Source organism: Stenella coeruleoalba (genome assembly GCF_951394435.1).
Source record: "Stenella coeruleoalba genome assembly, chromosome: X".
Classification (NCBI taxonomy): Eukaryota; Metazoa; Chordata; class Mammalia; order Artiodactyla; family Delphinidae; genus Stenella; species Stenella coeruleoalba.
The window spans coordinates 100,807,962-100,822,044 of NC_137152.1; the positions used below are offsets into that span (position 1 = coordinate 100,807,962).

Below are 14,083 nucleotides of genomic sequence, written 5' to 3' on the forward strand. Positions count from 1 at the left end.
TTGCCATTAATTTTGAGCTTCTGCAAGAAAAAAAAAAAAAAAAGGACAGCAAATGTTCCACGCCATGAATTCCAGAAGACTAGTGATTAGATACTCCAATTATTTGGGAGGAAGTCTTGTCAGTTGCAGGGGTAGGTTTCATTCAGGGAATAGAGCCACAGATTGGGAAACATGACTCTTTAACCATCTGTAGCCAATGTGTGCAGTGCCGTGGTGCATAAATACACAGTAAACTGCTGTTATCACCTAAAAGGGGATAGAGAAGCACGTATTTCCTGTCTTTTGATACACAGGGCTTGGAAACCTATACGAAACCAGGTGTTCTTTCTTCTACTACCTTTCCTGTGGTTTTATAGCCACATATCTCTAACTGTAATACTGTTCATTTACAATAGCTGTAAAATATCCATGTACTCCCAGAGACGGTTGTAACTGTTACAATTTATGTTATAATGATAGTTAAAGAGCCAAAGTAACAAGTGATTTCCAGTTCAACTAAATTTGTGGTTTTATTTGTCTGATAGATTAAGTTTACTACTCAAGAACACATTTCTTAATAAAGTCATTACAGCTACACAAGCAGGGACCACTGTTAAAAATCCACTACAGGCACTTCCCTGGTGGCGCAGTGGTTAAGAATCTGCCTGCCAATGCAGGGGACACGGGTTCGAGCCCTGGTCCGGGAAGATCCCACATGCCACGGAGCAACTAAGCCCGTGCGCCACAACTACTGAGCCTGCGCTCTAGAGCCCGCGAGCCACAACTACTGAAGCCTGCGCGCCTAGAGCCCGTGCTCTGCAACAGGAGAAGCCACCGCAATGAGAAGCCCGCACACCACAACCAAGAGTAGCCCCCGCTGGCCGCAACTAGAGAAAGCCCGGGCGCAGCAACGAAGACCCAACGCAGCCAAAAATAAATAACTAAATAAATAAAATTAAAAAAAAATCCACTACAAAGCGAGCAGAAGAAAACTCTGCCTAATGTTCTTTCCCTGCCTGCCAAGACTTCTGCAACCATGCTTCTGTTTCTGGATAATGCACTCGGATATTCAGATGTTGCTGAAACGCTAGTTTTAAAGTCAGGTTTGGAAGATAATGTAAAATTCGGCTAAGAGCTGAAAGGGGATGAAGGAATTGAAGATGCCACAGCCCCCCACCCTGCGAGTCTCCTATGGAACCCACATGTGAGAAGGCTGAGAGAAAGAATGCTAGGCTGACCGCCTTTGACTGCTGGGGTCATGAGCAAGGGTGGGAAAGCAACACGTTCATACAAACTCTTGTTTGCCTGAAAGACAACAATAGCCCTTGACCTAAGTGTGGGTCATCAATCCTTATTTTGGCTCTTCCTCCAAACAATCTATACCAATCTTTGCCCTGGAAAAGAGAGGGGCAAAGAAAAGGTTGACATTTGAGAATAGCCCCAAGTTAAAAAGAGTCTCTTTGGACATTGAGCAAGACACTTGAGTTTGGCAATTGATGAGTTGTATGTTGGGGTAAGAAAGTTGGACTTGGTAATTTTTTTAATAAGGAAAGTATTTATGCTTTAATTTATTCTTCGGTTTTCTTTAGGCTTTTTTTTAGCTTTGCTGAAGAGAAGTAAGGAGAAGGGCTTGCTTTTTTGTTCACACTTCGACCAGAAAGGGAAGAGGAAAGAGCATGCACTGGGGAGCCATGGGTTGTGTTGCCAGCAGAAATCAAAGTGCCTGCGAAGGGTGGGTACAGGCAGAAGCTCCAAAGAAAAGTGTCCTCTGCCTCCCCTCAGATCCTTTCCTTGCTCTTTCCTAGGAGTTTGAGTTTTAATTGCTTAAGAGAAAGTCCTTTCAACCCCTTGCAATTTGAGACTCATTCAATTAGTAGGATAAAAATATATTAGGTTGATAATATATAAAGATATATTAGGTTGATATATAGATATATAAGATATATAGACATATAAATATCCATAGGCAACTGCTGATATTTGAGTGTTTTGGGCCTACCAAAAGGGCAGTTTCCTATGGTTCAACCCAATACACACACACACACGTGCTGAACTCTAAGCTCCAATCATGGCAGTTGATTTTCTTCAGAATAAAGGAGGAGAAGGCTGAATTTTCAAGGATGCTGTCTAGCATTTCAACTCACAAGGCAACTGAGGTACGTGTTTGATTTTTGCTGAAGAAGTTGAAAGGTGAATAAGTGAGATGGGCCAAATAACCACATTACAGTTTGGGAGATGCACTGCATTTAATTTCCATGAAGCTGTGGGAATGGACAGAGTCACAGCTGCTTTTAAATTGGTACACGCTACTCTATTCTCACTGGTTTTAAGGTAATTAGTACGTGACTTTTAGAAATCGATCAATACAATTCTACAGATTTTATTTTTTATTGCTATTGCTACGCTGACAATGCAAACCGACTCAGGCTTGCTTCTGTTTCACAGAGTTGCCTACAGATGAACAGGGCATGTATGCAGGGTTAACATCAGCCTGCAGGGCTCCACTGGGAATTTCTTTATACCTGTTTTTCTTCTTTTTTCCTCCCAAGGCACTCTCTTTACCTCGCCAGACCACAGAATCTTAGTGCCAGAAGGAATCTTACGACATGGGCTATTGACCTGGACTGCCTGGGTTCAAATCCTGTGTCACCATTTACTAGCTGTGTGCCCTCTGTGTGCCTTGGTTTCTTTATCTGTGAGAATGTTAATAAGAAAACACACCTGATAAGGTGTTATGAGTAATAAATGAGTTAATATATGGCCATACACAGATAATATTTCAATGAATGTTAGTTGCTATAATTATGATTAATGGTAATAATACTACTAGTCATAATCATAGAGATTGTATAGCTCATATCCCTCATTTTATAGATGGGAAAAGTGGTGTAAAGTTATGGGCATACCAGTTCTTCTTCAAAACCTTACTCATTCCTCTCACTTGATTTCTGCCATACCATTTAACTTGGACACTTTGTGCACTAAAATAATTTGCTCTTGTTTAATTACTTTCCCGTTGGCGAATTCATCTGGGTAACCGTACAACAGGCATTTAAAAATTTTAATACCAAATCATTAATGCTTATATACAAGTGAAATAGTGTGTGAAATAATACTTTCTGTCTAGCTATCTTTGTGGAGTTGACCCAAGATTAACAAATATAGTAATTTGTTAAATTTACAAATCACAGTAAATTTCTGTGATTTGAAGGCCCCAAGAATCCCCTGACCCCAAAAACCAACACTGCCCAGTGGCCTCGATGCCTTAAATCTCCTGTCTCCAGGCGACTCCTTAGGGGTGAATATACTGCTACTTGGGACTGACACCCACAGATATATTTAAAAAATAGATGAATCTATCTGCAAGCAGGCTCCTTATCTAAATTTTCACAAAATGAAACCCTCCAGCAAACCTAGGGAGAACGAAGTTAAAAGTGTGAAGCAAACACATTTTCTGAGAAAGGAAGGAGACGCTGGAACCCTCTTGGCTGTCTCCCACATTCCCCATCATTTGTCAGCCTGGGACCTTGTGTTTCACCTGGGCTTGTTCCCCCTTTCAAAGCTCAGCTGGCATATGAACAGTCACATGTTGCATTTCAAAACAAATCTACCCTGTTCTCAGTTATCTTTGAATGGCGAGAAAAACAATCAATCGTGAGGGTTTTTAGATTAGTCTTGGCTTCATTTTGCTTGTAAAACATAATCATCTTACTTGATTTGATGACTTTGGTTTGAAGTGCTAAGCTTCTTGGTTTTTGTTTTTTTTTTAATAAAGGAGGCTGCAGTTCTGGAGTTTTGCTGTAACCTCACATCTCAGTCTGCGAAATCTTGTAAAGAGCTCTGAGGTCCAATGCTGGGATAAGTCACATTTAATAGCATTATTAGCCACGGACACAGCAAGGTGCAATCTGGATGTAGTTCCTAAACCAGTGTGCTTTTGGTGAACGTCTAATTTCTCTATTGTCCAGGGAAATGTATTTATGGGGACAGACTGATGCAGCAGATGAGAAGGTACATAGACTGGATGGGAAAGTACTTTGTAAGGAAAATGATTCAAATACAACTCAGGTTGGGGGGGAAATGGCTTTTTAAAATAAATGAAATTTCAGGATGTTAATGTGATTTATTTCACTTAATGGAGCTGGTGCCGGATGGCCCAGAGGTAACAAATCCCTCGCCTGCTCAGGCTAAGCAGGATATCATGTTTCCCAGCAGTTTGTTTCCTCACCTTGAAGAGGACCCCCAGTGTGTATAGAAAAAGAAAATCACCGATGGTTGGAGAAAAGCAACTCTTGTTGCTTTATCTTCAAGAGAGGTCTATCATTTTCTGATTTTTTTTTTTCTTTCCACCTAGAAGGTCTGGGGTGGATGTGATAGGTAGCTTTGGGGAACATTTGATGTCCATCATCTTACCAAGGAAGCCTTTAAACGAACCTGTCATTCTGTGCCCGAACAATTAGTGTTTTATGACCTGCTGCCCAAGCACATTTGCAAATTACAAGCACACCTCTGTGTGGTTTTTCAAAGAGGAGCCCTATTTCCCCCAGGGCAGCAGGGGTTTCTATGTTGTGTGACTATCTGAACCTGTTATTCTGTCTGAAGAGCTCTGGAACAGCAGCTCCTCCAGGAGAAATAGAAGATTCAGTGCAAGGTCTCCAGGTACTTGGGGGCACCAGAGAGCCTTAATCTTTACATAGATGTTTACGAATGGGTCACCGCATATTTGGCCCAGAGAGAGAGAAAGTTACATCTCATGTGTCATCAGTTTGCCCCTTGAAAGCTACCATAAGTGAAGGGGGCACCATCTATGAAATAATAAAGTCAGTAAGGAAAAAGAATTTGCCTGGTTAAAACTGGATCTACACCTGCCTTTGGGGAGCGTATTCATTCCATTAAATTGGATATGTCTAATCTGGGGAAACTGAGGCAGTAATATAAGCCAAAGTGCCTAAGGATAGGGACAGCAGGTAAGGATTACCCAGTTAAACAGCCTCCTTCCTCTTGCCGCCTCCACACTTTGCCTGCCCGGAGGCCAGCCAGTTGTCCCGCACCATCCACACTTGCCAGTACATTAGAGTCGATTATTTGTCTCTTTTTGTCAGCACTGAAATGAGGAGTCAGGCCCTGCCAAGGTGGCTCCACTGAGCGGGGCAGTGATTTATAGATTAATTATTTTAAGGAACAAGGCAGCACAGCATGATGTAGTGGAAAGAGTGCTGCGCTAGGCGAAGCCCTGCATTTTAGTGCTGGCTCGGATCCTTAATAGCTGTTTGACTTTGGGCAAATCACTTAACCTCTCTGGGCCTTAGTCTCTTTATCTGTAAATTGGGAATAACAATAATTGATGGTTGTTGGACTTCCCTGGTGGCACAGTGGTTAAGAATCTGCCTGCCAAGGCAGGGAACACGGGCTCGAGCCCTGGTCCAGGAAGATCCCACATGTCGCAGAGCAACTAAGCCTGTGCACCACAACTACTGAGTCTGTGCTCTAGAGCCCGTGAGCCACAACTATTGAGCCTGCGTGCCACAACTACTGAAGCCCGTGCTCTGCAACAAGAGAAGCCACCGCAACGAGAAGCCCACGCACCGCAACGAAGAGTAGCCCCCGCTTGCTGCAACTAGAAAAAGCCTGCACGCAGCAACGGAGACCCAATGCAGCCAAAAATAAATATAAATAAATAAATAAATAAATTTATTTAAAAAATTGATGGTTGTGGTGATCAAATAAAACCCTGACTATGAAAGCATTTTATTGATTGTAAGGCACTAAACATATGTAAAGGATTGTTATTGTTGTTAGATTGCTAGGGACATGTACAGTAACACCACCTAGCCATTCTTCAGTCCCAGGACCTCAGGAAGAACCCTAGAAGTCATAGAGGAGAGGGCCCTGAATTTGTTGCCCTTATAAGCCGTTCCACAAATCTGCTCAACTCTACCACGGGATGGGAAACGGGTCAATTATCAATGGTACTAACTAAATAACACTTCACTCTACTCAACACGAAAGAGCCCCCGTATGTTTTATGACCATTAGCTTCTCAGTATTAAGAACAATTTGGGATATGAGGTGCAAATTACAATTTACAGTCTCTCTCCATTATCCGTGCATATGGAAGGGAGAAAACAGGGTGGGTGATCGTAGAAAGTGGAAAATACTAAAGTCACATAGTATAGAATGAGTTCTCCTAAAGAATATAAAATCCCAAAGTCACATAGTGTATGATATGATTCACAATGTTTTATTCAGACTATAAGCTGGGGAGGCACTATGAGACCATTTATTTGATATAATTGTTCTGGGGTGAATCCATGAGGTTGGTGAGCCATATGTAGATAATTCTGACTTTTCTCTAGTATGACATTTCATTTCACAGGTGAAGAAAATAAAGGCGCTCCTTAAGCCAGTTGTAAGACTTCCCCATCGAGGGTTCTACCCAGGAGATCTCATTTCTAGAAGAACTCTGATAGAAACCCTCACTGCTCTCACACAGACAGGTTTGACTATTTGGACTGGTTTCACCTCCCAATTCAGTGGCATACCTAGTAAATAGTCTGGCCAATGGAATCAAAACCTACAAATTGACTTGTGCATGTAGACAACCTTAGTAGCTGTTACAAAAAACAAGCATGGAAGTCTGTGTCTTTGTGTTACCAACAGAAGTGACTGGAAAGTGAGCGCTAGTGTAGATCATTTAGTCCGTATCAAGCCATGGGACTGACTTGACGGCTTGTCACTGGAATTGGGTGGTTGTTTGGCATTGCGTTGCCACAGCCTAGAGGTTACCACATTTTTACTGTGAGTGAAATTTTACTGTGAGTGAAGAAAATGCAAGTGTTCCAGGTATCCCAGGCACGACACAGGTGCTCAAAGCAGGCCTCAATAATGAGTGATCTTCTCCCTCAGGCTGGCAGTTGCTCTCGGGCTGATATTGAATGTTACTATACTTGGAAAGTTGGTCATGTCATCCTAACATTGGTTCATGTTCAAGAAGGGACAGGTAGACAGAGCGCTGTGGTGTCTGTAGGCTTTGTGTGCTGCAGAAAGGCAATTTCGATTGAATGATCCCTGGTTAACTGTGGTGAACAGTGCTTGGTAAGAACTTGAAAACCCCCAAATCTTTCATTTCCCCGGGCAGCTGTCTCTGAGCACCATTAGCCCAATGTGAGTACTAGTCCTTGACCCCTTTGGCCCTTAATATGTATATTCATGACAATGATATCATTCACTGTTTTTGCCCTTTATCTTGCTTTTGTCCAGATGTTGCCTGATGTCTCACATCCTTCTGTGTGTGCCTGCCTGGCCTTTCCAAATGAAGTATCAACTACCGCAAAGCAGGGGTCTGGGACAGCTCAGTGGACCTGCTGACCATCTGCAGGCCTTGTGAGGGATTCTGGAGGGCCTCCCGACTAAACACATTTCTCTATCCAGATGTTCTTGGGTCCTGAAATTGCTATTGTCAGAGCACTTTAGCTGGCTAATGACAAAGAAAGCTCCTATTAGGAGGGGGAAGGGTAAGCTGTGACAAAGTGAGAGAGTGGCATGGACATATATACACTACCAAAAGTAAAATAGATAGCTAATGGGAAGCAGCCGCATAGCACAGGGAGATCAGCTCAGTGCTTTGTGACCACCTGGAGGGGTGGGATAGGGAAGGTGGGAGGGAGACTCAAGAGGGAGGGGATATGGGGATATATGTATACATATAGCTGATTCACTGTGTTATAAAGCAGAAACTAACACACCATAGTAAAGCAATTATACTCCAATAAAGATGTTTAAAAAATAAATAAATAAATAAAAAGAAAGCTCCTATTAGAATGTTCATTTCAGGGTACTGAACCATTATCAGCCTTTAGCACCCTCTCTTGAATTAGTATATCATATAAGCTAGTCAGTCAGCTAGAAAAGCTTTGGAGAAATGGGACTTCCAAAGAGGGAGGCTCTGCCGTTTTCAAAACTGAAACACCAATTCTATAGCTTCTATCAGGTCAAGCCTTACCCTCAGCCTTCTTTCAAAAGCGGAAATGTTGCCTTTGTTCTGCTCCTTCCGCTGCCGCCACTCGATGAGGTTGGCGTTGTGCTCTCCGGGCAGTGAGATGTTGCATTTGCCCAGGGTGGGGTTGACCGCCCCGGACAGGATGTGGGGCTCTGAGCTGAGGCTGATCTCCATCCCGCTGGCAAAAGTGACACGTAGGGAGCCGTCTGGACTCACCCGATAGGTACTCTGGGTATTTTCTGCAGACAGAGGAGCAAAGGAGGAAGAGGGGGAAGAAAGGGAAGCACAGAAGCAGAGGAGAGACAAGTTTAGCTTTAGGAGGTAAGGTTGGGAAAGGATGAGCAGGTGGGGTGCCGTGGACCTAACTGCCCTCTGGGCTAGACAACCACTCTGACAGGCCAACACACTCTGTCCATTTGGGTCTCGTTATTTTCACAGCTGGGCTGTCTTGTTTCTTGGATAAAAGACTCCTGTGTAATACTGCAGGCTGTTTTTGTTTTGAGAAACTTTCTCACTTTTAAAGAATTCCCTCACAAACTCCCTTTCTGACTTGGTGGACTGGCCTCCTCCATTTGATATGCTGGGAGCTAGAATGGGCAGAGTATGAAGTTTAACTCAGTATCATCACTGCGGGGGGACACCAGCACGGTTGCCGGACTCCACAAAATGATACGCTGACAAAGGTCGCCACCGATCCTTTTACAGTGGCTCAGCCTAACAATAGAAGGAGTCCTTAATGACTGGGCAGAGAGAAAACAATTTCTCTGTGTCCACCTCCCTCAGCTTCCAAGATATTCTTTCCAAATCCACCTCCCTCCCTCCCTTCCTCCCTTCCTTCCTGTTTACTCCTCTATTTCTCCCCCTCTCTCTCCTCACTTCCCTCCTTTCTTCCTTCCCTCTCTCCCTTCCTTCTTTTTCCTTCCATTCCTTTACTTTCCTCTCTTTGAACAGAATGAGCTTTTAATTCTCTCATTTCCCTTATATTCCTGCTTGGTGTGTATCCTCATTCATCCTTTTTATTCACCCATGTCATCATTGCTCTAGAATGCTAATCTCAGATGGGACACAGACTTCATTTCTTTAGTATAACCCAATTGGAGCTTAAAGAGCCTTACAAACAGCTGCGTGTTGGGAAATGACTTGATGGAAGAGTAGATTTGGCAGGGATTTAACCTCATAACTCCCACTGGGATGTGGCCCAATGTTGCTATAGGAACTTTGTGAAAGGTGTGACTTTGTCTGGGCTTCAGCCTCCATAGCTGGAATATTGGGAGAAGAAGTCATCTTCTCAGCCAAAAGTGAATTCTAGTCATTGACGGTGTGCAGAGGTTTGATGGTAGAAGTAAGAGAGATGCTGTTAGAGTCTGGCGAAGTTGGAAATATTCTTACCTTGTTTTAAAATATATATGGTACTAGTTGCTGTCAAATTGGTTGACATGAGGACGTTTTCGCGGTTGGAAGTATCTAGCTCCACTTTTGTCAGCTTCTCCAGGTCACTGTGGAAGCTGCTGACCTCTCCAGTGGGAAACGTTGCATTGGTCAGATGCCCCTCGGGGTCATACCTGAGGAATGTAACCAATCCCAATGTTGAAGTCTCTTGGCAGTGATAACAGGCTTTTGCAAAATAAAAATCACTTGGCAGCTAATACAGTTTAACTTTGAGTGATAACAAGTATTATTAACCTTGTTCAATAAGAAAAAAAAGGTCAGAGAGATGATTAATCAAACGAAGGTATTTTTTGCTGCTTCTGAATTCTTGATGACTTCCTTGAGCTGTGCTGTTTTACAGAAAAAATATATCTGGTAATGAATCACTAGGGTGGAAAACTGATTTATGAGTCATGTCCTGCTGTGTGCAATGTTGCAGGGAGCCCTCCGTTTGCAATTTGGGTCGATCCCATCAGATGTGATGGGTCACAAGGACCAGCAGAGGGTGCTGTTGACAAAGAAAAAGGAGGCATGACTGTCCGCCGCCCCGCCCCGCCCCGCCCCCACCAGCCTGAGAAGGCTAATAAACTGATTCTGCACTGTGATAGGAAAATTATGTTTGCTGATCTTTAAGTTGCCAAATTTGAAATGAATGAATCATTCTTCCAACAAAATGACCAAGCACCGAAGACAATGGAAACATGTTCATTAAAACATTCTGGAGCCCCCTGATCTCAGTGCCACTTAATTTTTTAATCTTTTTATAATATAGTACATAATGTGTTGTAATTTGCCTATATGAGTAAGAGACGAAAACAAATAATTACCTGGGATAATAGGCAATAACCTATATCTAGAAATATAGTCTTGTGAGTTGACTTTTTTTAAAAAATCAGAATTGGCAATCTCACTGTCCTCCAAGTGGAAACTGCCTCCCTGAAGGCTTTTGGTGTGGAGCTGTTCTTTTATTGCCAATAGAACCATGAAAAATAAACCCTTCATTAAAAGTAAGGACATGCACTTGGAAACCCATTACTGCTTTCAAGTTGCAAATTACAAAATAGTTAAGTACTTTTTTTGTTTTTAAAATGTTAAACAATTATATTCTTTTTACCCAAAGTGAGCAGGATACAGCCTGGACACAGTGGTAGAGTCTGGCTCTACTGCCTTCTCCCACCAAAATTATGCAAAATGGCCTAGTGATTCAGTGTTAATCCACTACGCTTTAAAGAACTCAGCCTGGATAGCTGCTGAAATTTTAAAACTTAGACCAGCCTTTGGTAGGCTTGGGAAAAGGGGCTAGACATTATTTTATAGGACAAAACTGAACTTGAGGCTATACACAATGCCATCTCAAGTTCAGTTCTGTTTGTACATGAGTGTGTGCACTGCACACACATGCTATCAGTTAAAAGAGTCAGGCACGCAAATAAAAATAATCAAATAGGTCATTTGACATCATAGATATGGCAAGCCCTAGTTGTTTAATTGGATGCACGCTTTGCTTAAATGGATTTCAGTCAAAAAGGTTATTGGCATGTTGCAGCTATGCTGCTAAGGCCTCATTATCGAGGAAAGGCTGAAGGGTGCTGTTTGCGCCTGGGGTTAATGGCAAAATCCTCCCCCCTGCTCAGCCCGTTTGCCCGTGGCCTGCTCGGGGCTCTGTGGCTGCAAGAAGAAGACCCCTGATGAGAAAGGGGAATGGAAGGGCCTGAACACCTAACACAGCTCCGACTTTGTCTGCCTGGTCTTCCTTCCAGGAGAGGAAAACGATATCCAGTTTTGATTCTTGCAAGGTACCAACCTGCTTTTCCCTGTAGGGAGGAGTTTCCAGGCAGCAGACAGAAGGGAGCTGCTGCAGGCCCCCCTCACTATGGAGACTGTGGTCCCACAGCCTGGACTACTCAGGCAGTTCCTCTCTGTTTCACATCCATCACCAGCAACTCTGCCTCATTGGTTTCCCTTTCCTGATTTCTGAAGGGTTTCCTCAGCACTTGGCAAGGTCACTCTTCATTATTCCTCCAGGAGATCTGACCTAAGATGCTACGCATGCAGGTTTCCAACGGGCTTTCCAGCTCAGGGCAGCTTCTTTCTTTCCCAGTCACATAGCCCCTTGTTTGAAAGCAAGATTTCATTGAAAGGTGATGGCAGTGGTCGTGCCCACTTCTCAGGGCAAGATGACAAGATCAGATGCTAACTGAGCCATCCATGAGCAGAGGTCAAAAATCTGAATGAACCTCAGCAGTGGCCTGTGGTGTAATTCCCTGGATAGATGTAGCTGGGAGGCTGCTGCCTGGCTCCTCGTCTGCTGAGAGAGGGAATGCAGTGGGGATAAGATAGAATTTCCCACAGTCCTGCCCAGGCACTAGAGAGCTAGAAAGTTGTATTGTCTGATTTCCTTTCTGTGGCTGGATAAGCCTCCTTATCTGAAAGTGTACATTTGACTTTATCATAAACAAAGCACTCTACCTTGAGGGCGTTATGCTAAGTGAAATAAATCGGACAGAGTAAGACAAATACTGTATGATCTCACTTATGTGTGGAATCTGAAAAAAAACAAAACCAAAAACCCGAACACAAAAAACTCATAGAAAGAGAGATCAGATTTGTGGTTACCAGAGGCAGGGGGTGGGTGGAGGAATGGGACAGAGGTGGTCAGAAGGTCAAAACTTCCAGTCATAAGTTACATAAGTACTGGGGACGCAATGTACAACACGACAATAGTTAACTGCGGTGTGGTATGTATGAAAATTCCTAAGAAAGTAAATCCTAAAAGTTCTCATCAGAAGGAAAAAATATTTTTCTTCTTTTTTTTTTGTATCTATATGAGATGACGGACATTCACTAAACTTACTGTCATCATCATTTTGCAATATATATAAATCAAGTCATTATGCTGCATGCCTTAAACTTATATAGTGCTGTATGTCGATTATATCTCAGTAAAACTGAAGGGAAAAAACCCAAAAAAACAAAGCACCCTACCCCCCCAGTACACTCACCCGCCCCAATTCTGCTAGTCACAGCCAAAGCAATGGCATTTGGTGTCTGCAGTGTGGTGCCTCTCCTGGGCTCATTCAAAACCTACAGGCCCAAGTCTCTTCTGTGGGGTCATGTTCAAAGGAAGAGCAGATCCCACAACTTTGGAAAGATTGCTCCAAACTGGATAAGAAATAAAGGAAGCCTTTGATTTCTTATGGCTTGCTTGAGGTTTCTTTTTGTTGTTGTTGTTGTTGTTTCCCCTCCATCACAGGGGACTGCATGTTTCCAGAGTGAATGTCAAAGAAACAAGTTTAATCAAAATCTCTTACGCTGTTCTGTGGGCTTCCCTCTGGTGCCTGCATCCTTTGGTGCAGAGAACACAAGCCAATATGCTGCAACTGATCCCTTCAGGCCGTAACAGGGTTGTAACTTCCACCGCCCTGCCCCCACTCCCCCTCCCTACCCTGGGCTGCAAATTCTGGTCGGTGAATTGTGTGATCAGGCATTGACTGTTGCCTTCATGGTCATCAGGAGTGAGCTTGGGAAGAGGAGCTTTGCCATCACCTTGTCCCTTCCCGTCCCTGATTTTACAGAGTTCCACTGTGTGCGTGCGCACACACGTGTCCCCGTGGATCAAAGGAAACATTTGTAAAGGAAATTCAGAATTCATTCTTGTCCTTGAGGAACATATAGTTTATATTAGGGGAGATGATATTTACACATTATTAAAAATATATTTGGTCTGATATTTTCTCGTAAGGGATAGCCTGCCCTTTCCCTTGAGGACAATTTAAGCCAGAGCTAAACCGGGCAGGGTAAAAACTAGTAGCTCTTCCATCTTTGCTCTTCTTAAGAAAATATTGAAGATTATAGAAGAAAAATTCATTACTTATTTTTTTTAAAGGAAATAGACCCTCTTTACCCTCTCATGCCGGAAACCTGACCAACCTAATAAGCGTTCTTTAGGAAATACTGGATTGCCCTTTCTTCACCAATAACTTCATGTGGCCCCCTATGATTCAGCCCATGTCCATAATGCCCTTCTATCTTCACTTGTCCTTCACTCAATAAATATCAGTCTTGCGCTAGGTACTGGGGATACTGTGGTGAATGAACTTCAAAGTCTAGTAGCGTAGATAAGATACGCACACAAACCACTCTGGTGCCAGAACATTGCCATATACTTCTGTAAACAAGGAGCTGCAGAAGCTCAGAAGAGGCAGAAGTTACTTCCAGGCAGGCTGAGCAGAAGAGAAGGAGGTGGTACTTGAATCCTGGAGGGTAGCTGGAGATCAGTCCCTTGATAGGTAGAGACTGGGGACGGGAGGAAGGCACTCCAAAGGTAGGCACACCGGTGGCTGGGATGACCATCGAGGGAAGGATGGTGCTGGAGCACACAGGTCCTCTCGGAGGGGAGTGGGAGATGAGGCCGGAGAGGCACGTTGGAAGCAGAGCACGGGGAAACTGGGGTGTCAGGCTCTGGAGGAAAGCATGCAGTCAGTAGACAATGGAGAGGCGTAGGAAGCTCTTCAGGGGGAGAACGGTATGATTCAAGCAGTTCTTTGGTGGCAGTGAATCTCGGAAGGGAAGCTATGGAGCAGGGAAACCTGTTGGGAGGCTAACGCCTCAGCTTGTGTAAGAGAAGATGGTGGCCTCTTGCCTTTATGAAATGCGTTGTGATCGCCTATCCTTGGG

At 43.6% G+C, this 14,083-nt stretch overlaps 1 protein-coding gene across 4 annotated transcripts in view; it reads right to left on the bottom strand.

Moving 5' to 3' along the window:
- The window catches only part of TENM1 (teneurin transmembrane protein 1), a 619,648-nt gene that overhangs the window by 22,093 nt on the left and 583,472 nt on the right, over positions 1-14,083 (bottom strand). For all 4 annotated transcript variants that reach the window (XM_079909820.1, XM_079909818.1, XM_079909817.1 and 1 more), the window contains 2 exons: positions 9,368-9,540; positions 7,982-8,217 (listed from right to left, as the gene is read on the bottom strand). In XM_079909820.1, the coding sequence (XP_079765946.1) occupies positions 7,982-8,217; positions 9,368-9,540 (409 nt within the window). The remainder of the gene's footprint in view (positions 1-7,981; positions 8,218-9,367; positions 9,541-14,083) is intronic.